Source organism: Trachinotus anak, unplaced genomic scaffold (assembly GCF_046630095.1).
Source record: "Trachinotus anak isolate AG129_WGS33_773 ecotype Australia unplaced genomic scaffold, CSIRO_AGI_Tana_v1 ptg000009l, whole genome shotgun sequence".
Lineage (NCBI taxonomy): Eukaryota > Metazoa > Chordata > Actinopteri > Carangiformes > Carangidae > Trachinotus > Trachinotus anak.
The window spans coordinates 20,130,499-20,157,352 of record NW_027273860.1 but is presented as its reverse complement, the minus strand read 5'-3'; the positions used below and the strand labels follow the sequence as shown (position 1 = coordinate 20,157,352).

The following is a 26,854-nucleotide window of genomic DNA, read 5'->3' as shown; positions in this document are numbered from 1 at the left end:
ATTCAAAAATCAACAAATCTGGAGATACAAGGTTTTCTTTGGATGGCAAGAAAATGTTGTTGTAGTTGTGCAAGGTTTAAATGTATTTTGGTCAAACTAAATGGTCAAAATCACTGAAAGGATTTTTCACAGCCACACAACACAAACACATTCATTATTAAGGGTTTATAACTAAACTATAAAACATCAGGAAACACTCGATTAATCCATAAGCCACAGGTCACAACTTATAATCGTCACAACAGAATAATCGTCCCTGTTACTATGAAAAGTTTCCATAGGGACTATTTTTTTGGGAGGAGGTAGTTCCAGTTCGAGCTCTGAGATTTGGAAGCAGAGGTGGGTATCTCAAAACCTGGGCAAACGAATGTAAAGCTATCTGCATGGTGAGGTACCAGCGGAGGTAACTGAGAAAATCTTACTTTTTGTAATGTGGCTAAACTGACTCTTCCACCTCTCTGTTCCCTTCTGTCTCATTTAGTAAGAACAATATAGGGTACTACAGTACATAAACGTGTTGAGGTTGCCTATGTCAAATCCTAATCATGTTCAGTTTTGTCAAGCAGCCGTCTTTTGTTATGATGTTAAGCTAATTTATGAACTTACTAACCAGAGAATGAAGTTAACTTCATTCTCTGGTTAATAGTTTGTACTCTCTCCATGGAAACACACACACACAAGTCACCCCTGGTCACTCAGAGAGGGACAGTGGGTGGAAGGAGGGATTTACAGGGGCCGCCTGTCCTCCCAGCAGTAGGCTGATTGGAGGGGCCGGCTGTGTTTGTTAAGGTAATGGGCCCAAGGTGAGCTAATTCACAGGGTACACGCTCCATGCTCTGTCACCTCAGGAGTACCCCGGTGGAAAGAGGGCTTGCTGGCGGGGGGGCTGGGACTGGGGCTGAGTTCTGGGGGGAGGGCTTTCAGCTCTCCAGCTCTCCTCACAATCCCCTCAGCCTTGCTCCGGCTCCTCCAGCTCCACCTGAAAGTGATTACCAGGCCAGCCGTGAGCAAACAAGCCCCATATGGAGTGTCTATAGTGGGGCTGAGGCTGGAGCCTGGGGAGCCCTCCTCCACCTCTTTGGAGAGAAGAGGCCTGTGCAAACACAGCTAATGAAGTCTTAACAAGCAGCCCCGGGTTAGCGCGAGCCCGCTAAATGCCACCGAGGCTCTTGGAATTGTGTCCAGCAGATTGGCTAAATCTCCTCGAAGCCTTCCTTTACAAGATAAAGTTGCATTAGCATATCTCCGTCTCACCATCTCTGAGGTAAGTCCAGGATCTGGCAGGCAGTCACACTTGATGGGTTTCCTCTCTTCAGCGGGAGCACTTGATTCCGACAGACAGAATGGGGCTTTAAACTGAACACATTAACTTTGGATCTTGATGTGATTGTGGATTTTATTCATTGGACACGGAGTATTTCTCCAAGGCTTTGGTCTCAGAGCGTGTGCAGCCCTGCGTTGCAAACAGGAGATGAGTGGACTTCCTCGGAGTAAATCATTATCTCTGTACAGACACGCTGCCCTCTCTTGCCCTCGTCTATCCTCCCTCTGTTCCCTCGATAACTCTCCCACACCGTGACCAGCACCTTACCCTCACTCCCTTTTTGTTATGTGTCCTTTTTCCACACATCTCAAATACCAGGGTTTATTATTGAGAAAATATCACACCATCCATTGTGTGCACAAACATACACTCACATATCTCCACAGCTCCGGCTAGCCGACCTCTTGTTTCCTAATCAAAAGCAAACAGCCATTAACAGAGCTCCTTCCTTGTTATCTCTCACCGGCGAGTCACTTAATCAATCTCTCCTGATGCTCAGCTCACTCTGGGTTATTTTATTCGTTCAGTGGGCCGGTAAAAAAAAAAAAAAAAAAAAAAAGCTGCTTCACATGATAAAGACCTGGCTCCACTCCAAACACAATACCTCTAAACTTAAACTCCGGCACCACCCTGGCCCCCGCACACAGTGTTGCATTTTGCTTGGGTGGGAAACTGGGAGGAAGATGCTTTTTTTTCTTACACTCTGCTTATACTTTAAGACCACACATTGGCTTCCTAACACCCAGACTCTGCAGGAACAGTGTGTGCGTGTCTGTGAGTGTGTGTATGAGTGTCTGTGAGTGTGTGTGTGTACAGTAGAGGACAAAATGTCTATTCAAAAACACATTCATCTTGTTGGTGAAACGAATATTGAGTTTCGAACAGATGTGCCGATCACATGTCTGGCCTTGCTCGCCTCGTTTTTACCAGGAGCTGCTCTAATTTAAATTCTTGAACCGTCTGTGATAAAGACAATAATGACATTCATGATAATACAGCATCACTTACACATCCTTACACAAGAGGCATACCAGGTAAATGCTTGGGGCCATGAAGGGAAAAAGGGGCCCCTCATATTGGCACATGTTGCAATGGCAACAATAAACCCCATTAAACATCTGTAAATTTTAGCGTCAGCTGATAGTCTGCATGTGAGCCATTTAGGCGACACCTTGTTCTTCGATGGGCTCCTTTGCTTGCCCCCCCAGAGTCTAGGATCACCACCATTTGTATGTGAAAATGAATCTGTCAAGTAACTAGAGCTGTCAGATCAATACAGTGGGGGAAAGAGTACAATATTTCTCTCTGAGTACAAGTAGGGGAGACTTGGGACAGTTGCAACAAGTCGTATTTCTCCAATCAGAAATATGCCAAAGTGATGACACCCACACTGCATTTTCTCAGTTAGTCCCTCCCCCCACCACAATGATAGAAGACACATTCAACATCTGCTTCTGCATTGATTGGAAAAAGTTGTTTTGGAGGTATGAAAGTATTTTTTTTCATGAACTGTATTTTTGTCCCAATCTTTTGTATGAATTAATCATAATCAACGTTGTTTTGTTGACTTCGGAGTGACATGGTCGGCATGTGTCAAGGTAAGTGTGTCTAGCACACGATGTTCTATCATGGCTGACAGGGTGGGGTTGCAACAAGTTATTGTAACTGTCCCAAAGCATCAAAAAATATCATACAACAGTTTGGTTTTAGTTCAAAATAGACAACATATGCACCTAGTTTTGTCTGGTAGCAGAACAGATACAACGATAGTTGTTCATTTTCACACACAAGAGAATAAAAAACAAGTTATTTTGTCAAGTTAATTAATTAAATTTAAGGTATTTTTAATATGTTGCAACCGTCCCCGATACGTGTTGCATCCATCAGTTGTAATATCTTAATTTTTACATTCAGATAAATATTGTGAAGGATATGTAGCATGTAATAATTTAAATGATTTGGATAATCAGCAGACATATGTGAGTTTAATATATAAGTGTTTGGTTGGTCTAGTATAACTAGTGTCTGAGTAACAGAGAAAAGCATAAAGCCTTGCAACCGTCTGTCTCCCCTATAAAGCACCAGAAAATTGGAAATTCAAGAACAGTTCATGTATCTCACAACGGTATGAAGTGCTTGAGTAAATGTACGCAGATCCTCTTCAACACTGCCAAAGTCCAACATAAATCCATAAAATCATGTCTGTATAAATGTGCTGCTGCAGTCAGTGTGAGCTCCTGAAGCCATACCGCAGAGCTACCACAGTTATAAATAAAGGAACTCTACACAGCAGCCTTCAGAGAGACATTTTAGGAAATTGTAACTGACCATATCATAGATAATAAAATGCCGTTTAACACAGTAAGATTACTGTCAAGCCGCTGCAGAGATCCTGAGACAGACTGCGGGCATGTTCACACTGATATGAGCGCTCTGCCCTGCCTCTCAGGGAGCTGTGCCGCTTGGTCTTTGCTTCGCGCAATTACGCCTCCCGCGGAGCTGTGTGCAAGCGTTAAACGAAACATTAGCACCTCATTTAAAAAATAAAACAGCTTTTCACAAGGACAGACAGCTCCCTGGGCAGTCTTATCATGCGCAAATTAGCCAATTTACCAAACTGGCCTCTCTCTCTCACACACACACACACAGAAACAGTCATCTTGGAGCGGGACGCATCTGCCTGGTGTGTGTGTGTGTGTGCGTGTGTCACCATTGTTGTGTCACTATCAAAGATGTGTGTCAGAGGAAGTTATAGGAGCGTGAGCAGAAAGTTTAGTCACCGAGGAGATTATGAGAACAGCATGAGAATATTGAGACTAGCAGTGTGGGCCTGTTTCATTTCAAATATATTATCATGATTATAATGTTAAAAATGACAGTGTTGCTCGCTGGAATAGGTTTTGGGAATTCATTACAGGCTTATTATAGTTTATTTAAAACCGACCTCAGCCCTGGGCTGGACATAAAAGTATAAACACAGAACCTATAATCTGAACTTTTATGAAATTTGGCAGAAAAATTCATCAAGGTGCTCATTTCCTCCAAAAATGTGGTTATTTCATCGGTGTTTTCTACATATCATCCACGCCACCGTGCTGACTCCCGGTGCCACAGACACTGGCTGCACTCCTATGATCACGAGCTATATAACAGAACATGTTTTAGGTGAAGAACTTGATTGACACATGGGAAGCACCACCCCCGCCGCGCCGTGATTGGAGCAGCGGCTCCGGAGGTGTAGCCAGTCAGGCGGTGGTATATATTGGCACCGCTTCGTCTCCAGGCTGATGATTTGTATGGGAACCAGGACTGAGGTGGGATGAGCCGACTGAATGTAGTCGCTGTGTTTTGGAGAAAGAAAGAAGGCCCCACATTTTGCCATCTGCAGCGATCGGACAGCAGCACTCTGGTTTTGTAACAACGGGCTGTGTGAGGACACTGAGCGCAGCCTCCAGAAGAAGGTGGATTCTTGTCTCAGCCATCTTGCCTGCTGCTCGCCGCCCTGAAGGCTGTTTTCTCCTCTCCTCCTCCTCCTCCTCCTCCTCTTCCTCCTCCTTCAGCCGAAAGTAAACACGGCTTGCACATTGCTTGCAACTCCGTGCAAGATCCTGAGAGAAGCGAGATGGGCTCGCAGCGTAACGTCTGACCGGACTGGAGCCAAAAGCAGACGGCGGGGAGGATTTATTGCTGTTTGTGCCATAGCAGAAGAGAGGGGGGACACGACGCGCCGGAGAGATGGACCTGTTTGGGATTTACCTGCTCCTCTCCCTCGCTCTCCTGCCCCGATCCAGCTGCACCACGGCCAAGGAGATCACCTGCCAGGAGATAGCCGTGCCCCTGTGTAAGGGGATCGGTTACAACTACACCTACATGCCCAACCAGTTCAACCACGACACGCAGGACGAGGCGGGACTGGAAGTGCACCAGTTCTGGCCTCTGGTTGAGATCCAGTGCTCGCCGGACCTGAAGTTCTTCCTGTGCAGTATGTACACCCCGATCTGCTTGGAGGACTACAAAAAACCTCTCCCGCCGTGCCGGAGCGTGTGTGAGAGAGCCCGGGCCGGCTGTGCTCCTCTCATGAGGCAGTACGGCTTTCCCTGGCCGGACAGAATGAAGTGTGACCTGCTGCCGGTGCAGGGCAACCCCGACACCCTGTGCATGGACTACAACAGGACCGACTCCACCACAGTCTCCCCTGTGCTTTCTAAGCCCACCAACCACCCCGGTAAGGGTTACAATCCGTCTAAAAATAAGCCTAGCAGACCCGGCGCGCCTGGGAAATACAAGCCGCCTGCCGCAGCGTGTGAGCCGGGGTGCAAGTGTTTGGAGCCCATGGTGCCGGTGAACACGGACCGTCACCCGCTTTACAACCGTGTCAAAACGGGACAGATCACCAACTGCGCCATGCCGTGCCACAACCCCTACTTTACGCACGACGAGCGAGCCTTCACCGCCTTTTGGATAGGACTTTGGTCCGTGTTGTGCTTCGTGTCAACTTTTGCCACTGTCGCCACTTTCCTCATCGACATGGAGCGCTTCAAGTACCCAGAGAGACCCATCATCTTCCTCTCTGCGTGCTACATGTTTGTGTCAGTCGGCTACATCGTCAGACTCATCGCCGGGCACGAGAAAGTTGCGTGCAACCGGGAGTTCGACGTGGAGCACATCCACTATGAGACCACCGGCCCGGCGCTCTGCACGGTGGTCTTCCTCCTTATTTACTTTTTCGGCATGGCCAGCTCCATCTGGTGGGTCATCCTGTCCCTGACCTGGTTCCTCGCAGCCGGGATGAAGTGGGGCAACGAGGCCATCGCCAGTTACTCCCAGTACTTCCACCTGGCCGCCTGGCTCATCCCCAGCATGAAGTCCATCGCGGTGCTGGCGCTGAGCTCCGTGGACGGGGACTCGGTGGCCGGCATCTGTTACGTGGGGAACCAGAACCTGGACAATCTGCGGGGCTTCGTTCTGGCTCCTTTGGTGATTTATTTATTCATAGGCACTATGTTCCTCCTGGCCGGATTTGTGTCCCTGTTCAGGATCCGCAGCGTCATTAAACAAGGAGGCACCAAAACTGACAAACTAGAGAAGCTGATGATCAGAATAGGAATCTTCACAGTGCTCTACACTGTGCCAGCGACTATCATAGTGGCCTGTTACTTTTACGAGCAGCACAACAGGCAGACCTGGGAGATCACACACAACTGCTCCAACTGTTTATTAGAGCGGGACCGCAGGAGTCCGGACTATGCAGTTTTTATGTTGAAGTACTTTATGTGCCTTCTGGTGGGCATCACGTCCGGAGTGTGGATCTGGTCTGGTAAAACTCTGGACTCCTGGAGGACTTTCTGCACCAGGTGCTGCTGGGGCAGTAAAGGCACCAGCGGCTCCATGTACAGCGACGTGAGCACCGGACTGACGTGGAGGTCAGGCACGGCCAGCTCCGTGTCGTGCCCCAAGCAGATGCCATTGTCCCAGGTTTGAATGAGAAAACAAAAGCAGCTTATGAGGACTGCTAATTGTTTGGGAGATAACCCATCACTCCCTGTCTTAAGCAATTTGCATAGTAATGAACTGCTGCTGAGGTGTCTCCCTCCTTCCTCCCCGCACATCCACACACACCGCTGAGTGGAGAATAGGCTGAAACAATGTACCTGGCATTCACACAGGTTAATTCCTCCCTGTTTATATGTATTAGAGGTACAGGCTGAGGCTTTTACGCAAACTGGGCATTACTTGTTGTAGGCAGAGACAGTTTTGTTCCTAACTAGCTTCATACAAAGAGCATTTGGCTTTTTTTTTTTTTTTTTTTTACCATCTTCCACATCCACATAGTGCCAGATAACATTGTATAATTCAGTCACATCAAAGATAGTTTAAATTAAGCCTTAATAGTGCCCAAGTATTTTACGGGTCATTCATTTTGTAATTTCAAATGTATTTATATAAAAGTTATGTAAAAACGTGTACATTTGTGTATAAAAAGAAAACTTTATAAGCTATTGTAAATTTGTACAAAGTGTAGATGTCTCTTTTTGTGAGAAAGAAAATATGACCTTTATTTTGACAATAAAACATCTGATAAATCTCAAGCCCTGTGTAACTTTTCCAGTGTTTTCCCAGGAGAGGGAGGCTTCCCCGTTTCCCTGGGCTCATGCAGGCGCACTTTGTGGTTCCTTGTGGTCACCGTGTTGAGGATGGCAGCAGCAGCAGCAGCAATAGCAGCTTTTGAGAGTCCTGGCTAAAAAGGAAGCCCTTTTAACCATCAGAGACTGGTAATTAGAGGCAGGGGTTGAGTTGGAGCATCTCCATAATTGTTAAAGTCCTCTTCACATGCCTGCCGAAGCCCGCTTTCTTAATTTAGTAAAAGGGGGAGTGGGTGAATGGGGGTATAAATGCAGGGAACGGACCCTTTTCATCTGCAGAAACTTTGATCTTTCTTTTTTAACAGCCTAGAATAAAGGTGGTGTGTATTAGGAGTGTCTGTCTGATGTGCCAAGGTTCCCCCTAAACGTCCCCATTTGGATGCTTTGATGGACGTCCTACAATTGAAAGAACATTTTGGAACCCCTCTCTCCCTCTCTTTTTCTTTTTTCAAGTTTGTTAGAGCTGAAACCTGCCAGAGCCCCTGCGTCTTGTGTTTGGTTTTTTCGCGGAGCCTGAATTGAAACATCTTCTCCCTCGGCTCAAGCTGTGTCAGCGAGTGCAGGGGCCTTGACATGAATGATATTGAAATAGCAATGAAAGCCCCACAGGTGGTCTGTTCACATGATCTCACATCTTAGGGCCCCTTAATCGAGGCATTTCTGCTACAAATGTATCTGGTTTTGTCCCAATTAACCCAATGCGCTGGCATAAGATGATACACTGTAAACCAGCGTAGAAATGCCTTTGATTTACTGGTCAATAGTGACAGTGGGCTTTGTGGTGTCTGCTTTGTTCACGCTTTATTCCTTCACACCCAGACTGCAGATGTGAAACCCAAAAGCGTCTTTTCAGCAGAGTGCAGACATGCATCTGTTGGGAGCGTAAATCAGCCGTATAAATCTTGCATCACTGTCAGCGAAGACACTAGGCAATGGAGATGTACTCTGAGTAATAACAAGTATGTTCTGTTAAGCTCTTTAGCATTTTGCTTCCATGTAGATGAACAACAGTCCTGAGCAGTTTCAGTGTTTGTGTGAAGTTACTGAAGATCATGTTTGGGATCACGTGTTTTTCATCGAGTCACTGTTCAGTTGCAAGTTTGACTTAAGTTCCTAAAAATTGAAAACGCTGCTTGGTTCTTGGCTCGGTGAAGACGGTGTATATATAAGTTTGTGGTCTGGAACATTTGGTGGTGTACTTCATTTAAATAGTCACATTTGCACCAAGTCTGGCAGCTTGTTTTTCTGGTGTTTACCCAAAAACACCTCAGACAGGCAAAGTGCAGCTCCAGCACGAACTGACAGTGACATTAATGTGCAGCCCCATCTAGTGGTAAAAGCTGCACTGCACACCTCCACTCTTCTGTTTGGGGCACTATGTAGAAGCTTCTCAGAGAGAAAGCTTTGTTTTAAGGATGTTCAGTTCTCTAGAATGACACAGATGGTTCCACAGGTGTCCTCAGTCTGTTAAAAGTCACCTGCAGAAGCAGCAGAAGTTGAAAACGCATACAGGGCTTTACCCAGTACTCATCCTCGTGCTGCGTATCAACAGCAGTATATGTATGTTGCTGGAAAAGAGGATGTTGAAGAGGCTGCCTCCTGCTCTGTCCTGCTCCTGACCAGTGAACGGCATTTTACCTCAGCCTCTCTGAACTGGAACCTGCCACCTGCTCAGGTAAGTTTAGGATGAGCTAAACAGACAGAAGACGTCAAATCCCACAGAATCACAAACCAAGCAGCCATTCATCTTTTTATATACACAGACTCTATCAGAGTTCACTGCCATCATACCAGGACTGAAGCTCTTCAACACAAACTACCCAAACAAACTGATGTTAGTTGTGTATTCTGACTGATTCACAAAAAAAGACGTAAATACAGGTAATGTTAGGAAACACAGGCAGTCGTGAAAGAGAAGAGGAGGAACTGTTTCACACTCATGCTTCTATACAACATGAAAAAGTTGATAACATGATGGATTCAACATGTTAGTGTGACCCGTCCTCATTTTCCCATTAAAGAGCTTTATAGCAATTATAAAACATGTTATTCGTCTTACCTTGGCTGAGCTGTGATAATAACCTTTTATGGAGTTGTGTCATTTTTGGCTCAAAGAAACACAAACAGTTAAACATGTATTTGATTCATCTAAACAATATATAACAAAGTAACAAATACTTAATAATGCTTTTATGGATAACATCCTATTTTAGTGAGAGATAATAAACGTGGTCCTTATTTCCCAGCAGGCATTTGGCCCCTTACCCAGCTAAACTTACCTGACCCCTCTACCAACTGTCCAGGCACTTAAAAGCAGTATGTCCTGGCTTGGCCCTTTAACACAAACGTTGTAATTAACAGCCCATTTCCTCCACTCATTTAGTTACATTTTACAGGGGAAAGTATGAGAGCATCGTTAAGCAGTGCTTCACACAGACAGGGGCAGGGCTGTCACTGAGGCTGGCTATTAACTGGCAATAGTTCAGGTCAAGTCTGCGTTTACGGTTTAGTTTTATTAGGAAGTGTTTTATGGACACGTTACTTGCCCGAGTTCGCCGGGGCTTGTTCTTGACTGCCGGCTGTGGCCTGTAGCAAACATACAAACATGCAATCACTGTTAGCTGTTGTCACTGGGCTCCCTCGGTGCAGAACTGTGACCGACTTAAACAGACCTGGGAAGAAGCAAATACTTCAAACCAGTCAAAAGTCTGAGAATGAATCCTCTGTTTGGCTGATTGTCTTCTTTCCTGATCACTGTCTATATCCAGGCGTTGAAGCCTCACCAGGAGGAGCATGCTAACCCTGCTGATTACCAAATATTATTGGTAGTGTTTGATGAGAGGCAGACACAGAGGAGGGGTGATAGGCTATTGATGCGCCTGATACGCATGACACCTCATGTATGACAGGTGATATTGCAGCTATGGGAAGCATCTTGTGATCTGCATTAGTTGTTTTTATGTTAGGATTATGACAAACAACTTTATCAGCCAATATTTAGCTAGGTCCCATATTTTACACTTGTCCTTTGTTTCATTTTAAGTGTTGATCTCCATCAGAAAATATATTTGAGGTTTTAAGAACCAAAAACCATCTCAGTGTAGTTTTACGTCTCCTCTTTCAGGCTTCTGTCTGAAGCTCTAATAACAACAGGTCAGTGATTTCAGGTAAACGCTGAGAGAAACCAAATCCTACAATGTTGCAAAGTGGGTGCAGGTGGGCGGGGCTTGAGGCGTGGCTGAGAGCAGTGACTGCATTGTTGTGACATCACAAAGTTCCAGAAGTCCTGACGGCTGGTTTTAAGGCTCAGTTTCTGAATACAGGCTGTGTGCATTTCTCTGTGGACTGAGGCTTTGATACTTTCACAGTATTAATATAGAACCTATACTTGCTTTACAATCAAAAACACATGGACTTCTACCTTTATACAATATGGGACCTTTAAGTTCAACCATGAGATAAAAGCATTTTGGATAACAACAAATGTTATAAAACGTGACCTAATCATATTAAGAATGAAACATGTGAAATGTCATTATTTTGGTTTGTCTCTTCTTGTGTAGCTGTGGACTCTTACCTCAGTTTGTTCATTGAAATTATGGTTTAAAGAGCCTAAACACATGATTACTCTTGGTTTTGTAAACATTGAGACTGTTGGTTCGTATTGTCTCTCTTTATTTTCCAGACCATGGAAGATGAGCAATAGTACTAAAACCCCAGAGTTTCCATGGTTGTATTCTTCTGTGAATGAAGCATAACAGTGACCTTGGGTTTCAGTGACCCATTAAGATTCATGTTAAAGCGTCTGACCTCCAGCTCAGGCACATTATTCCCAGCTGGCCATTTGAGACTCCAGATGTTGGAAAACAGAGGAGCTCAGCATTTCTGAGTCCTGTCAGGCTGCGTGGTTATAGCTTCTCAGGGACGTGGACGTCACTGATGCTGTCACTGTTGCAGTTTGGTTTGCACATTAAAAAGCAAGTTTGGGAAGATGGTTACTGTCAGTTCCTGACTTTTCCCTCTTCTTCTTCTTCTTCTTCTTCTTCTTCTTTTTCTTCTTCTTCTTCATTGTCCTTACCCATATTTATCTTGTCTGCATCTGTTATTAAAGGACAAATTAAAAGGTGAAATAAAGATAAAACAGAAAATGAATGTCAATGTCAGTCATGCAGTAAATTCAACCAATAAATGCTCCACTTCAGCACCATGACTGAGCCGAACAAAGATAGCAGCATAAATGGCTGGCTCCCCATTGGCACAGGAACAATGCCTCTGTGGTTTAGTAGTCCTTACAGTGCACCCCTGCTGCCTGCTCCAATCCAAGGACCCCCACCTCCACACTCACTCACAGCAGCAGAACACTGTGTTCCCTTCAGGCCCTCAGTGACTGACTGACATGTACACAAAAGGAAAACCTCTTTCATCTGAAGCGCCAAGTGTTTTCCCAGATTCGCTCTGGGTATGGTCACCTCAGTCCAAAGGAACGGCACCACACTGAGCGCTGAAAAGCGACGTGATGTCATGGTTCTGATGATAAATAAAAGCTAAGGAACAACATTGTTCTGTACTTGCAGGAGGATCTGATGCAAACTGTGACTCCTGAACTCACAGCAACCATGGTCTGCCCCCTGCTCCCCATCCCCCACCCCCAAATCCACCCACCCACTCACTCACACACTGAAACACAGTTTATGATCTCATATTTTAACCATGGTTTGTTTTTATGATCTGTATATGGAGCATGTCATTTATGCCTTATTTATTTATTGACTTTTGTAGAGTTTTGGTTGTTTTTAAGGGGAAACTTTTCTTTGTATGAAAGTGCATAGAAATGATAAAGAAATCTGAAACTTCTTATATCAAAGACAACAGCAACCTAGGTCACCCTATGCAACTACACTCACTGAGCATTTTATTAGGGAACACCTGTACACCTGCTTATTCATGCAATTCATGCAGTATGAGTTAATGTTCACATCAAACATCAGAGGAAGTGGCTGTGACCGTGACATGATTGTTGGTGCCAGATGGCTACGGGTTTGAGTTTTTCTGGAATTGCTGATCTCCTGGTATTTTTACACAAAATAGTTTCTACAACACTACTGGGAAAATGTTTTACAGACTGATGAAACTAGGGTTGAATTGTTTGGGAAGAGCATGCAGCACTTCATCAATGCCTCGTACAGGATAATGTCTGGGTGGCCGTCTACCAGCTGGAGCTGAGGCTCGGAAAGATGCAGGACAATGATCTTAAACCTCAAAGTAAATTTACTGAAGACAGACTGCAAACTAAGAAAATCTGCTTTCTGGAGCGACCCAGTCCAACCCTAGACCTAAACCAAATGGAGCTGCTGTGAATGACCTCATAATTATAAGAGAATACAGCTAGGCTGTAGCAGTTCTGTAGGAAGAATGGTCCAAAGTTCCTCCTGAAACCTCATGGGCTTTTGCCACCAGCACTGTGAACATTTGATGGATCACTTCAATAAAGACACAAAACAAGCACTGTGTTGGTACTTGTGACTTAGAAAAAGATCACATCACATTTTATGAGCAATTAATTCAGAAACCAGGTCAAAGTGTTAATTGGCTTTTACTTCTCACTGTAAACTACAAACACATGAAAGATAGTATCAGAACACAAATATGCCACAAAAACTCATAATGTAGATTACCCTTTGGCACACCACTTCCATATTTGGCATAACAGCAGTGACAGCCTTTTGAAAGTGGAGGATAATGCATTTGTGGAGCAGTCCTTCAGAGGAGGTGATCGTCTCAATAATTGGATTATTACTTATTGGATTTTTAAATGTGGCGCTTTGCTGGATCCAGGTCTTAATGAGGAATTAGATTTCAGACCTTTCTTGTGAAGGGACTTATCTCACTCTTTATCGTGTAAAAATGGTTGTTATAAATGGTTGAAGCTAATATCTTCTTGCCCACATAACTTACTTGTAGTATATTGTATGATATGTTGGTGAGATCTGTCTGTATAAGGAAACTTCCCAACCATCCAACCCTGTCGTGGTCAAAACTGCTCTGTGTTTTTTTCCCCCTTTTGGGGATTTTTTTGTTACATATTTTACTTTGATATGACCTAATACAATAAAGGCATTTTAACTAAATCCTTGGCTCAGTGTGAGTGTGCTTGAAGTAAACCCAGAGGCTTCTCTCTGACTAAATCAATATGTTTTCAACATGAAGCTGTGCTATGTCACACTTAAGAAGTTCAACTTTATTAAATGCAATACCGATTTATGACCACCTGGGGGAGCCATTACTCTGATTTTGTCTATTTAAAGGGCATTTAAAAATTTAAAAAAACAGGCGTGAAATTCCAAATCAGTCATTTAAAATTTCTTATCCTGCACACACACACAGAATATTAATAAGTAAGTGGTAGCCCAAAACAGTCCTCTGCTGTCTCCACTGTACGTTGAGTTATTGGGAGGTACTGGCCACTGGATTAACCTTCATTGTTTCTGCAGATGGTCGGTCGTGTGTCCCTGAGTTGGGCCCTCATGCAGTATGGTTTGGGCGACAGTGTGACCCCATAAACCGGCGTGTAGTCTGGCTGCCCTGCATCCTCAGGCCAGGTGAACTTGAACTTCCTCAGCAGAGTCACCGTGATGAGGAAGAACTCCATACGAGCCAGACCCTCTCCAAGACACATACGAGGACCTGAGGCATTATTTTCAAACAGTAAGTCATGTACAGTTGCTAAAGTAGAAGACAAACTCCAGGGTTCCGGCTCTCATACCTGCAGAGAACGGCATGAAGGCCTCTGGTTTAACAAACTCTCCCTCATCATTCAGGAAGTTTTCAGGGTTGAATTCATGAGGAAATTTCCACTGTCCTTCCTCACTCAGCACTGAGTTCAAATTCTGGATGATCATGGTGCCCTGTGGGTAAAAAAAAAAAAAAAACAGTGAGAGAAAGCTGAAGTTCTTCTGATTATTTTTATCTTCCTAATAAGACTTTATGCAGCATCAACAAGGGACAGTACAATCCACTGGCTTTTAGCTGTTCTTACCTTGGGTAGGGAATAACCCATGAGCTCTGTGTCTTTTGTTGTACTGTGGAAGACACTAAGAGGGACAGTGTTGGCTATCCTCTGGACTTCATGGATCACAGCCTGGATTCATACAGATTCAACAACATGTTCTTATGCTTTATCACTCTGGGAAAAGAAAATAATTAAACCTTTGCAAAAGATAAATCGCAAATAGAAGACCACTTAATTCGTAGTATGGAAACCTTGATCGTCTGCAAGCAATTCAGAATTCCAGCACTAGGTTAAATAGATGGTCTTATATTACACCCACACTCACGTCCCTTCATTGGCTGTTATGTATTGAATCCAGTTCAAAATTCTCACTCTTACATACAGAGCACTGCACCATCAAGCCCCCGCATATTTCACTGATCTACTCCAGCCCTACTCATCAGTTCTCTCAGGTCAGGTAAGTCAAATCTACTGCCTGTCCCTCACACCCGTTTAAAGACTTGTGACGATGGAGCTTCTGAGGCCAAGTGCTCAAGCTGTAAAGACTGACAGTTACACCTTGAGGTGGACAAGCAGTCCACGCCTTTACTTGAAAAGTTTACCAACTTCTTTGTGTAAACAGTGTCACAGCTCTTGTCAATCAGATTTATTTGTGTTTTTAATATTCCAAGTTGTGGAGCGACCACCTGCACCTCTAAGGTTTGCTGATTCTGTGGCGTCATTTAAAAAGAAAAAGCAGATAAAGACTTAATCTGTTTGTGTGTAAACTGTGTGTACCAGGTCAGTTTCTTATGTGTTTTACTAAACACATATTGTATCCCTGTGTTGTGTGTTTTCTATGTTTCTTCATTTTGTTTTTGGCTCTGTGAAGCACTTGGTGATGTCTATGAAAAGTGTCATATAAAACAACTTAACCCTTAGATGCACACGTGGTCAAAAATGACCCCATGGGTTGTTATTCTTCAATATCTTTAAAATGAAAAGTTGTAATATATTCATATTCCAGGTATTCCTCATAAAACATGTTTGTGACATGAGGCCATTTGCATTTTTAATTTATTTTTCATTAATTTTAAGAAATTGCAGTTTTTGTATCACTACCCCACTCTACCCCACAAGTGGGGTCAAAAATGACCCCAAGCAGTTCCTATGGAATCTTCTATGAACCTTTAATTCTTAGCAACTCTGACTGTCCCACTTACACATCTGATGTCATCTCTCACATCTGATGCAACTTTGACTGTCAATACTGTCCCACTTACATGTCAGCAGTCTCACCGCCCAGGAGGTCATTTTTACACAGCAATGTACATGTAAGTATTATCTTCATTTATGAACTGAATTTGGGTTCAATGGCAGCATGACCATGATCAGCTATGTGAGAAAAAAGGGAAAGGCTGTTCTGCTGCTTAGCACAATGCACCACAGCAAGATGGTGGATGAAAACAGCCCAAAGAAAAAAACAGAAGTGATCCTCTTCTACAACCAGACCAAAGGAGGAGTAGATACTATGGACCAGATGGTTGGCAACTACACCTGCAAACGCCAGACGCAGAGGTGGCCCATGGTGCTTTGGTACAACATGATTGATGTCGCCGCTCTGAATGCCATTCATTTTTCAGGGCTCAGCACCCGGAATTTTACACAGGCATCACCGATGGATGACGACACTTCCTCACAGAGCTCTCAAAGGAGCTTGTGACACCTCACATGAAAAGTCGACTGGAAGGTACCCTGACCCTACCAACCGACATCACTGAAGCAATGGGAAGGTGTGGAGTGACAAAAACTGCTGTGATCCGGCCACAGGAAAGAAGCACACAGGGCCAGCAGAAGAGAAAGAGGTGCCAGTTGTGTCCAAGAAACAAGGATCGCAAAGCCACTGATTGCTGTTGGAAATGCAGTACCCCTGTGTGCAATAGTCACAGCCAGAAGCAAGTAGTTTGTGACAGCTGCACACAGTGAGAGGAGATAAGATGTTTGTGTGTGTACATATGCGTGGACAGTGTTATGGTCTCCGGACCTGTTGAATGCTCTCTGTTCGTCCTCCAGACATAGGGACACACAAACATGTTTTGACACCTGATTGACCTGATTGATTGATTGTTAAGTGCTAAAATGTGAATGAAAAGTAAAAAATGTACATGTCAAAAATGAAATTACTCTTTTGTTTGAACAAAATATATCATCTTTAACCAAAATTAGAGAAATGTCTTTAGTTTATTGCAAAAACGCATTGATTTTACTAGGGGTCATTTTTGACCCCACTCGTGGAAGAGTGTAGGTATTGGTAGGTTGTGCATCCAAGGGTTAACTTAGCTACTCACTGAACCACAAAAATGCTGAATATTTGTATTTCATAAATGCAACACAAGAGGAAACCATACCATAAAGTTATGTGAAAAGTTGTGACCACTGACCAAATTTCACTGAGTCTGAGTCTCTACAAAAAGGTATTTTTCAGCAGTAAAGAAACTCTACTATCTGTCACAGAATTTGGTTTATACCAGTGATGCTGCTCAGAACTGTATCTGCACATGACATATCAAAACAAAACTATTCAGAGAAATGTCTGATCATGTACCTGCATGTAAGGCATGTTGTGTCTGTCGTCATAAGTGACGTGATCCCTCGCTTCCAACACGTGGTCAATCTCCTGCTGACATCTGTCTGACAGAGACAAAGAAAAACAAAGAGCTGTTAAATAAGTCAGCAAAATGTCACAATTAGCAGAACAACACACAAAGAACTGAACAACAGCCAGAAGTCACAGGCTGAAAGAACAGGAGTCATGCACATGTACCTTGTATATGAGGGTAGGTCATGAGGTAGAGGAAGCCAGTGAGCAGGGTGTTGGACGTGGTGTCAGTCCCAGCAAAGTGAAGATCCAGAACAAACATGATGAGTCGATCCTCACAAAAAGAGGAGCCATCATTCTCTCTCTGGAAAGAGAAGAGGGATTTTTAAAAACGTTGTATTCCCTCTCTTTCTTTCTTTATCATCTAAATACTTTATTTGCATGACATGCACCTTATCCAGTTGATCCAGGTAGCAGTCAAGAAAGTCTTGTGGTTTCCCAGGGACTCTGGTCTCCTTGTGCTCACTAATCAGACGAGCTGCAAGTTTCTGACATGTCTGAGAAATAAATGTACATTTTTTTTTGTTTTATTGACTGAAAAAAAAAGAGTTCCAGGACAAAAAGCCCCTTTGAACAGGATACAGATCAAAAGCACATCAATAATGCTATTAGGGGAAAACCAAGCCCGATGAAGATACTAACCTTTATGTTCTTAAAGGCCTTCATGAACGGCAGCGGTAGGTTTCGAATCATGGGAACAAAGTCATACAGCTGTATGGAAAGACTGTTTGCATTCAGTTTAACAGTGAAAAGCTAAGAGGTGACATGTTTAAACTTTTACTGCTGATCATTTCTGTGCACAATAAAAAGCTAGATCCATGCTTTTTGTACATTTTACTGTTTTAAAAATCACTAGTTTTATTGTTTAAACATTGCGTTTGATATTGAAACAGCATTTTCAGGCAGGTGTGGTTTATCCCTTTTCAAATTAGTATGAGGAACAATACAGGAGTCAGTCACTCATGGATGCTAAGTAAAAATGGGAACGTGATTAAAAGTTTTATGACTTACAGTTCACAGTATTGATGTATCACTGTATTAATACAGAACAGAGCTGGTACATTTTACAGAAGCTTTTAACTGAAAAACAACCATCAACTGGATCATTGGATCTCACTGCCACCCTCAGAAGTAAAAAGGTTAGATATTTGCTGTAACCTCACAGACATGTCGTGACTCACCATAGCCCAAGGCCCATTAGCTATCTTGGAGTTTTCTTTAAAGCACTGAACAACCACTTTGATGAAGTCATCGTCATAGTCAAAGCGTGTACCGAACAGGACCTGGCAGATGATGTTGGAGGCTGCGTTGTGAAACATAACTTGGGGACTCAAGTTTGTACCTGTGACAGATGACAATGACACAGTCCAACATCACCTAATAAATAATGTGCTGATACTGCATGCTGTATGAGAGTAAGTGAGGGTGTACCAGCGCTCTTCTCCAGTGTTTCCACTGTGAACTGTATCTCTCCCAGAATCCTCTGCTCCATGGACTGCTTCCCCAGACCAAAATTCCTTAAGGTCATCAGAGCGAAGCGTCGATGCTCCCTCCAACTGGGGCCATAGTCTGCCAGAACCATTCCTATAACAAGCATGGATATGTGTCTGAAGTTATCCCCCACACTCTGTCCTTTGACACCTCATCTCTTTCTTACCGTTCTGGACGAGATCACTGACAAAAATGTCTTGGGGTCGTCCAGCAAAATCAGCAGCCTTAGTCACCATGGCCTCCTTCATGGCCTGCACCCCATTAATGACCACGGCTGGTTTGGGACCAATGAACAGACTGTAGATGTTTCCATAGCACCTCCTCAGCTAGGAAAGAACCAGTAACATGCTCTTAAAATGATCATGAATCATTTTTAAATGCAGCATGCATGCAAATAGTCTGTCACAACCATTCACAACCAAGAAGAGGATTTAAAATCAGCAACTGAGAATATTGTATCGTCTAACTGTTAAAATATTCTAGGGTTACTGGTCTGTCATCTTCAAATTTAGTTTGCAGCCAATCAACTGTAGAAACAGCCAAATGAAAACATAAGAGCCCAGAGGAGGAGCAAAGTTTTTTGTTTTTTTAAATCTTAGCCTCCTCTGCTTTTAATAAGAACAGAACCTCCTAACATTTTAGATGAATTAATAACGAGCATTTACAGTCAGCTAGTGTCACTTGTAGCCCAGAGGCAATGGACCATCTCAGCAATTCATAATCTGCTAATTTAGTTTGTGCTGTGCTGTGGAGCTGCTTGCTTACCTGAACAGCTGCCAGGAATAAGTGTGTGTGGCTGATGATCAGCTGCATAACAATTAAAGGCAACGTATGAGCCCCATGTCAGGGTTTTTCTTACCCTCTCAAAGTCCCTCATGGGGTTGTCTAGGCTGAGGCTCAACAAGTTCCCCAGCACTGGCAGAGGAGGAGGTCCTGGTGGAAAGTTCCTGGGTCTTCGGCATTTGAGAATGAAGAAGAGAACACAGATCCACAGCAGGAGGAAAGAAACAAACATGGTGGAACAGATTGTGCTGATTTGATTTGAAGAGGCTTGACACTTAACTGGCCTTAAAAGTGTTGCTCAACTCTCAGCTCCGCCTCCTCTGGCTGTTTAAATGTAAATGAGCAGACACACAGCAGAGCAAGCTCTGCAAACAGGCTTTAGCTTGCCCTCATTATACAACCATATGAGCACTGTGACAGCCCCTCTGTTTCCCTGCTGCTGCTCTGTTTGCTGTCAGGCAGCACAATCGGCAGCATGAGTCTCACCTGTAGCTGTATGCATGTTATATTTCTCTCACCTCACATGCAACAACCCGCACAGAGCCTGAAAAGAAATGCTACAGTCACTGTCACTCTGACCACTGCTGCAAATCTGCATACACACACTGTAAATTGTAAAGCAAACAAATAATTAAGTCCGCTGACAATCTTTATTGACAGAAAAAAAGGGTTAAATTTGTCTTAGATGGTCCATATTCATATATAGAAATGTGTTTAATCACAATATTTGCCATATGAAATTACATTAGTATAGAATCAATGGAACAATTAATATAATGTGCAATGGCAAATGTTTTGATTTTTAATGGACATATCTGCTCAGAAAACTGAACTTTTGCAGCCAAACATGTCACTTATTTTATCTGCAGTGTCCACTCATAGCAACAGAAGCATGTTTAAACTTACTCAGGTGAGGTTTGTCAAACATGGGCTTTAATAGTGAAACAGACTCTAAACATGAGACAGGACACCAGGGGAACTTTGCCCTGGGCTCTTTCCAGCCCTGCCTGCCAGTCCGACCTGTGTGTCTGCATTTTAACAAAGAGCCCAAAACCTCTACAGCTCTGAAGAAGAGCTTCATTTACTGTTGTGGCTGTCTGGTTACTATTAATGTCAATGAACCAAAGGGAAGAACTAATGCTTACAAAGAAAGCAAAGGGACATGTTGCACTTCGTGTCAGTTGAAGCTATGTCTGCCAAGTACAGCCCAGGAAATTCAGGAAAAAATGTTTTAAGGTGTCTTTGCCTTTAACACAACTTTTCTCCAATTTCTCTGTACTAGAATGTTCCAGCCACAAAGTTTCCTGGAGATACAAATATTCACATATCAAAGTCAATCATCATAACAACAGAGTCTCTGATTTCAAGTTTTGGAGTCAACATATGGCAGCAGTTCACATTTTGCATCACTGGAGGGCAGCATGACTTCAAACTACAACATGGATGAAGCGACTACAGCACAGTGGAGTGGACCAAATGAGAAAAGCTGCAATAAAGTGCTTTGAAATGTTTCATAGTCTTCAGTGTCATAGTAGTTTCTATAATTTCAATAACATTGATGTGAACAGCTGTAACTTTCAGTGAAATACATAGAAACAAAAGAGATCAAACAAAATAACCTTTAGTAGTGTATGAAAGCAATATTATAATGAAAAGTGATCACTGCAATGATTATTCAATAGTTTTAATTATTACAGTAAAATATAACTTTGTGAAAAACATCATCAGGAGGGTCATTCATTTATGGCTCCATGTGGCTTTAGATTAACAATCATCAGGATGTTTAACAATCTTCCCAAAGTACAGAATACCAATAATCTACAAGTGTAACTGAGTCCAGCTTTTCCTCTAAACACTGGGTGTATGAAGAAGGCGCAGCACTGTCAGGGTGGCCTGTGGTCGGCCTTATGACAGTCAGGGTGCAGCACTGTGTAGATAGGTGAGATATAAGACCAGGAGCTTTTTTGTTAGCTTCAAAGAGCCCATAAGAGGAGGAAGATCAAAAGCTATCCATTTACACAAAGACTGGCCCCTCAGCTATAGAGCTACAGCCAAGCAGCGATGCCCCTGATTTACTGTGGGGGCTCAGAAGGCCGACAGGTTACACTGCTGCTAAAAACCTGGACACGTTTCAGCAAAGGAACATATTAAAATGTCTATGATTGACATGTGTCACAGTGGGACGTTGGTGTCTGACCCACCTTAGCAACTGAGTTTTGTTCAAGGTGAAACCAAAGCCACAGCAAGCAGGGTGCAGATATCCTGAAGGGTAACAGGCAACACTGCTCCTTTGCAGAGCTCCGCTGTGCTCTATTTCTAGTGTCAGTGTATGTTAAGGCTTGTATTCCTCCTAAGCTCCATGAGGCCCCTGAAATAGAGTGACAAGCTGTCTCCATAAATACAGAGTCCCTATGGGCAAACTTAATTGCTTTGTGAGCCTACGTCGGCTTTAGGGGACTTTATAGTGTCCTTCACTTCTGACGGAGGAATCCTATTCTTTTCTATGAGCCCAGTAACAGCATCTCAGCAAGATTATTGTCTTTCATTTCAGGCTGACCTTCTTATTCCAAAAGGTCATCCAAACATCAGAGCACAGGGCCTAGAGGCTACCTGCGTCCACCATGACCCAGTGACCTACACACAACAGAGAGGGTCTGTGGCTGTATCATATAGAATGACCGCGGTACGGGGGTGGGTGTTTGTCTATGTGGGGCAGGTCAAGGCCTGCCTTTGTTTATGTACACTCTGTCATTGGAGGTGGGGGTAAAGCCAACAAGGGAGCAAACAGGTGGGCTGCACTCTTTTAGATTTACTCAAGGTTGAGATTTGCTCAAGGACGCTTAAGGCTTGAGTGTCCTGTCATTCCTGACTTGAATTCATGACTTGAATTCTTGTCACTTTGCATCACTGGGATAGAAAAATGTGCACTCCTCAAAAGCAACGTGATCTGATGGCATAATAAAATCACAGAGAATATGGCTATGCCTCATGCGTCTAAAGGTGCCTGCTGAATTTATCGCACTTTTGGATTCCCTGCGAGTGACACTGCAGTCTGTGTTGTAAAATGAGGTAGAGTGTGGCCGGATGTCAGCTCCAATAGCCATGTAAACCTTGGAGTATCTCACACCTATTTGCCTCATTCTTATGTTCCAAAATAACCTGGAAATAAAGCAGTCAAACCCACTCTGATCTTTTCTCCTGTCCATCATCGTTAGTTTGGAGCCCTGTGCCGCTGTCCAGCTCCACCAGTGTATACTGACCCACCCTTTTGGTACAGATTGTTGTTGCTTTGGAAACATCTCCGGTGGGCCTTGCTGACCCCTCAGGGTGCAACCCGAAGTCCCGTCTGGGCGGAGGGGGCGGTTTCAGTCGATTGCGTTTGCTAACACGAATGGATCTGGGTGTCCCCATTGGCTCTGGGGGGCAGAGAGCCACCTCACTGCCATTTCTTTCCGGGGCCTCCTCCTGGGAAATGGAGTAGCCGTTGTTCCCATTGGTGTTGCACCCTGGAGGTCCCGGAGAGCGAGGAAGAGAAGAGTGCTCCAGGCAAAATGGCTCCTGACCTGAAGTAAGCACTCTGCCTCTGCAAGAGCCCTTGCTATTTCGCCTCATCCGGAAACTCCCTGATTGACCAGCTTCTCCCTCTGAATCCTGCTGGGCCAGCGAGGCGTTTGGGTCAATTCCTGTGGAAGCTCCTCCAGCTGAAAGGAAACATTGCTCTTCTTCATATATTTTCTTAACCATCATCTTCCTCTTGCTCTTCTGCCTCACTGAGCGCTTGATGGCGCAGATGAAATCCAACACATTTAGAAAAAGGGACAGAGCAGCCACACCAAGCATAAAGTTGAGCATCACAGTCTTCTCAGTGGGCCTGGAGATGTAGCAGTCCACCTGGGTAGTGCACGGTGGATGTTGGCACAGGAACCTCCTGGGGATGTAGAAACCAAAGAGATAGTAGTGAGCTGCTCCAAACCCAGCCTCCAGCAAAGTCCTGAACATCAGATGTAGGATGTATGCTCCAGTGAAGCACCGGGCCCAACCTTGCTCCGCTACAAGAGGCCTCTTGTTTACAGACGCCTTACCGAGTGGCTCCTGGTGGATTTTGAACAGCGGCATGGCTTTGATGTGACCAAGGGAGCTCAGCTCCACAGTGAGGCCATTTGACACCTTATGGACCACGTAGATGATAAAGATGATGCAGGGGAGACACAAGGTGACTAGCTGCACCAGCCAGAAGCGGAAGAGAGAGATGGGAGAAAACAGATCATAGCACACGTTGGCACAACCAGGCTGAATAGTGTTGCACACAAATCGCTCCTGCTCGTCCTGGTAGAGAGGGTAACCAGCAAAGAGGAGCATCAGGATGCGAAGGAAGATCATCACAATGAGCCATACCTTCCCTGAAAGTAAAGCATGTTGGAATTGAAAAAAAAGTTTGTGCTGATTTGACACTGACTCATGAATTATGGTGCAGATTTCATCATAAACTCAAGAGACTCAAGAGCCTAAATATTTCAGTGCACATAAACATAATACAAGAGGATTTTTTTATTTACAGAAGTCAGAAACCTGCTAATCTCTGTCAGTGAAGTCAACTCACCCATCAAAGTGATGCTGTGATTGACAGAGATGAAGATGACCTCGGAGGCACTTGGTCCTGCCATGCTTGTTGAACTCAAGGTCCTCCAAAATCTTCCAGTCCTCCAGTTCCAGGCCACAGGGTAAACTCTTAAGACAGCACCTCACTCCCTAGCCAGCTGCTTCTCCTCTTTCCACATCTACCCTTTCTGCCCTGGGGCACAGTGGTCTCCAGTAGCACAGTAACCTCCAGGTGGCTGGACGCAAAGTTTCCAGTGGCAGTCTGACACTCTGATCCTCTGCTAGATGGAGTATGTTCCATGTCCTGCTTGGAAAATCAAATCTGAGCCACTTCAGTCTCTGAAAGACTGGAGTGAACCATGTAAATACTCCGGTCTTACCTCTTCCTCTGTCCCTTGCAGACAACTGTCTGTCCTCAGACAACGGAAGACGGGAGTGAGCCCCATTGTGGGTCTATTCTTGTCACACTTCTAAAAGCACGTCGCTGTCCTGGCATTGCAGGGATATTTTGGTGCTGCTGGTTGTCCTTACAGGAGAGGAACAAGCCTCCGGACTTGCTCACTAAACTCACTTGCTCACTAAACGGCTGTATTACGTTTGCAAGCACAATGGAAAGCATGTTCATCCTGGCCACTCCATAAAAATACGAGCCTTTACTGTCCATCTTCCAGTAATAAATCAAGATAACATGCAGACTGTGGATTAGCTTTCATGGAATGCAAGTCGGCTATAAACTGTAGTTTCCCACAGCTGATGCCAGTTTACGACTGATAAGGACCTGATATATATTCACTTAACATGGGTATGAAATACAGCTATTTTTAATCATTAATCTGAAGCAAAACAGAGGATCTAATTATTATCAAAAAACCCCAATTAACACGATTCAATTTTTTTAATCAAATGAGATTCAACTTTAAATGAGGTTCTCTCCTGTACTTCATCATAGAGCTGATTTCACTTAAAGCATCATTTTTACAGTGGACAAATCAGATTGTTTCTCACATGCTGCATGCACCTTCTCTCATGGACAAGGTCTCCAGTGGGACGCATGGCTAAAGACAGTTGGCTTGGTTCATAATCACTACAGATCAGTGGTCATTAGCACTTCCATACTGGCTCACACTAAAAACCCAACAGGCACATTTGAATGGTTGGCAGGGCTGAGATGAGGAAGGTAACTGAACATGTTTAAAATTCATAAAATGTTGTGTGACATTGAACTTCTGACTAAGGATAAAAGTGTTTTTACACCTGCAAGTCATTTAAAAGGTAAGTAGATTTTTGGAGTTGGGAAAAAAACTTCAATATTTTGGATCAGAGGTTAAAAAAAAAACCCTGAGAAAGTTCAGCTTTCCAAGTCCAAAAATGAACCCCACACCTTCACAGCAAACTGCCAGCCTCACACCCACTGCAGAACAGTGACTAACACCGTTAACTTCTCAGCCTTACTCAAACTATAACATACAATCTGCTCAGTTACCATGGGGTGAGGTAAACAGGTGCAACCATTCCAAAAATAATAAAATAAGATACTTTGATAATTTAGCTGGCTGCACGTGCGCGCACACACACACACACACACACACACACACACAGGACAGTTTTACCCTTTCTCTCTGCTACTTCAGACGGTCTGGTTGGTGCTTACAGAATAATGAGACATACCTGTTATTAATTTCACTGACTGAGCTGCAACAACACACAAACATTTCAGATTCACACAGTCATCGTGAACCACATGTGAAGCTTCTCCAGCACATACTGACAACAGTATATTATTATGGTAGATTTTATGCTTCATATAAGGTTTTATTTTTTTATCTTTTGCCTACAACATAAACCTTCTGCATGACTGAAATGTTTTTTATAATGTAGTCCCAGCACAATTCTCACAGGCTACAGTATATTTTTACATTTTAGTTACTAAAGTTAGTGTTTGTTATCAAAATCTGTTTCCTGATGTAACATTAGATGCACTTGTTCATCCTCAGCCAATAGAAGTAGACTAGGTACCTCCTGTTGTGATCGGCCAGAGGCACTTTATTATGATTTTATTTGCAACTCATCACACTGTGTAGTTTTTTTGGAGCCAGTGATAACCACTGATCTGTGCTCTTTGTCCTCACCTTCTGTCTCATCTGATTCCACTCATTTTCATCACAGAGGTAAGTTGCATCAAAGTTGTGAGAATGTAATAATAGCTGCCATAAAGCGTCTGAGCCCTGGCTGATCAGGGAGGTGTATCTGCCTTTCAGCTCAGGGATTATTATGCACGAAATAGAGCGTGTTTGGCCTTCATGGTTGCGTTTGAGGGCATTCTGGCAATGTTAAAACTTTTCTAAGGGAATTTTTACACCCTCCTACCCCTCCTCCTCCTCGCCTCCAGCCTCAGCAGTAAGTGCCATTTCCATGCACACTAACTATCCTCTCATTTCAGATTGCTGTTCCCCACCTGTTCGGCGCCTGCAACTTGGTAGATTTCCCACCTCAGTCATTACCTGGCCATCCATATTAGTCCCACAGCTGTTCCCTATTCCCCATGAAGAAATTAGCATAATATTGAGATGTGTTTTTGTTGCACCTAAACAGCCTAAGCCTTGTGCCAGGTGTGGCAGAGACATCCCAACACAATTTGAAAAGGCTTTTAAAATTTGAGTTTTATTATATATCTTTTATGCTCCACCCCCTTGAGAAGTGGTTCTGCCAGGAACAAAATACACCATGGCTCCAGATTGAACACAGCATAGTAACTTTCAAACTGGATGAAATTCTGTTCTGCGGTTTGTAATAAGCATTGCCAGGAAAAATCTGGATCTCTTATATATCACTCCATTCAAATGTGGCAGCAGGCAGAAAAACTGGGT

The 26,854-nt window shown here is 43.8% G+C and overlaps 3 protein-coding genes across 4 annotated transcripts; 1 reads left to right on the top strand and 2 right to left on the bottom strand.

Moving 5' to 3' along the window:
- Positions 1 to 4,468: 4,468 nt before the first annotated feature.
- fzd8a (frizzled class receptor 8a) lies at positions 4,469 to 7,413 on the top strand. The gene has a single exon (XM_071485707.1). The coding sequence runs from the start codon at positions 5,060 to 5,062 to the stop codon at positions 6,803 to 6,805; it is 1,746 nt and encodes a 581-aa protein (XP_071341808.1). The 5' UTR covers positions 4,469 to 5,059; the 3' UTR covers positions 6,806 to 7,413.
- Positions 7,414 to 12,789: 5,376 nt separating this feature from the next.
- LOC139625587 (cytochrome P450 2F2-like) lies at positions 12,790 to 19,702 on the bottom strand. Of its 2 annotated transcripts, none has more exons than XM_071485706.1 (11): positions 19,465 to 19,702; positions 18,772 to 18,931; positions 18,546 to 18,698; positions 18,296 to 18,456; positions 17,757 to 17,825; positions 17,507 to 17,611; positions 17,280 to 17,418; positions 17,061 to 17,146; positions 14,504 to 14,605; positions 14,231 to 14,372; positions 12,790 to 14,130 (listed from the first exon to the last, which is right to left on the bottom strand). In XM_071485706.1, exons 1-11 carry the CDS (start codon positions 19,618 to 19,620, stop codon positions 13,937 to 13,939), a joined length of 1,467 nt encoding a protein of 488 aa, XP_071341807.1. In that variant the 5' UTR covers positions 19,621 to 19,702; the 3' UTR covers positions 12,790 to 13,936. The 2 variants fall into 2 exon arrangements, with proteins under 2 accessions (XP_071341807.1, XP_071341806.1); XM_071485705.1 differs by having other exon boundaries at positions 12,793 to 14,151; positions 19,465 to 19,697.
- Positions 19,703 to 20,074: 372 nt separating this feature from the next.
- On the bottom strand, positions 20,075 to 24,640 carry gjd4 (gap junction protein delta 4). The gene is made up of 2 exons (XM_071485908.1): positions 23,989 to 24,640; positions 20,075 to 23,788 (listed from the first exon to the last, which is right to left on the bottom strand). Exons 1-2 carry the CDS (start codon positions 24,050 to 24,052, stop codon positions 22,563 to 22,565), a joined length of 1,290 nt encoding a protein of 429 aa, XP_071342009.1. The 5' UTR covers positions 24,053 to 24,640; the 3' UTR covers positions 20,075 to 22,562.
- Between the last annotated feature and the right edge of the window lie 2,214 nt (positions 24,641 to 26,854).

What these genes read in the sequence shown, in the direction of transcription:
- fzd8a (XM_071485707.1), top strand. Translation starts at nt 5,060, where the DNA reads ATGGACCTGTTTGGGATTTACCTGCTCCTCTCCCTCGCTCTCCTGCCC.
- LOC139625587 (XM_071485705.1), bottom strand. Translation starts at nt 19,620, where the DNA reads ATGTTTGTTTCTTTCCTCCTGCTGTGGATCTGTGTTCTCTTCTTCATT. An exon ending in CCATGAGGGACTTTGAGAGG is followed by an intron (nt 18,932 to 19,464) that starts GTAAGAAAAACC and finishes GTTCTTTCCTAG; the next exon opens with CTGAGGAGGTGCTATGGAAA. An exon ending in CTAATGGGCCTTGGGCTATG is followed by an intron (nt 17,826 to 18,295) that starts GTGAGTCACGAC and finishes CTTTCCATACAG; the next exon opens with CTGTATGACTTTGTTCCCAT.
- gjd4 (XM_071485908.1), bottom strand. Translation starts at nt 24,052, where the DNA reads ATGGCAGGACCAAGTGCCTCCGAGGTCATCTTCATCTCTGTCAATCAC. An exon ending in TCACAGCATCACTTTGATGG is followed by an intron (nt 23,789 to 23,988) that starts GTGAGTTGACTT and finishes CTTTACTTTCAG; the next exon opens with GGAAGGTATGGCTCATTGTG.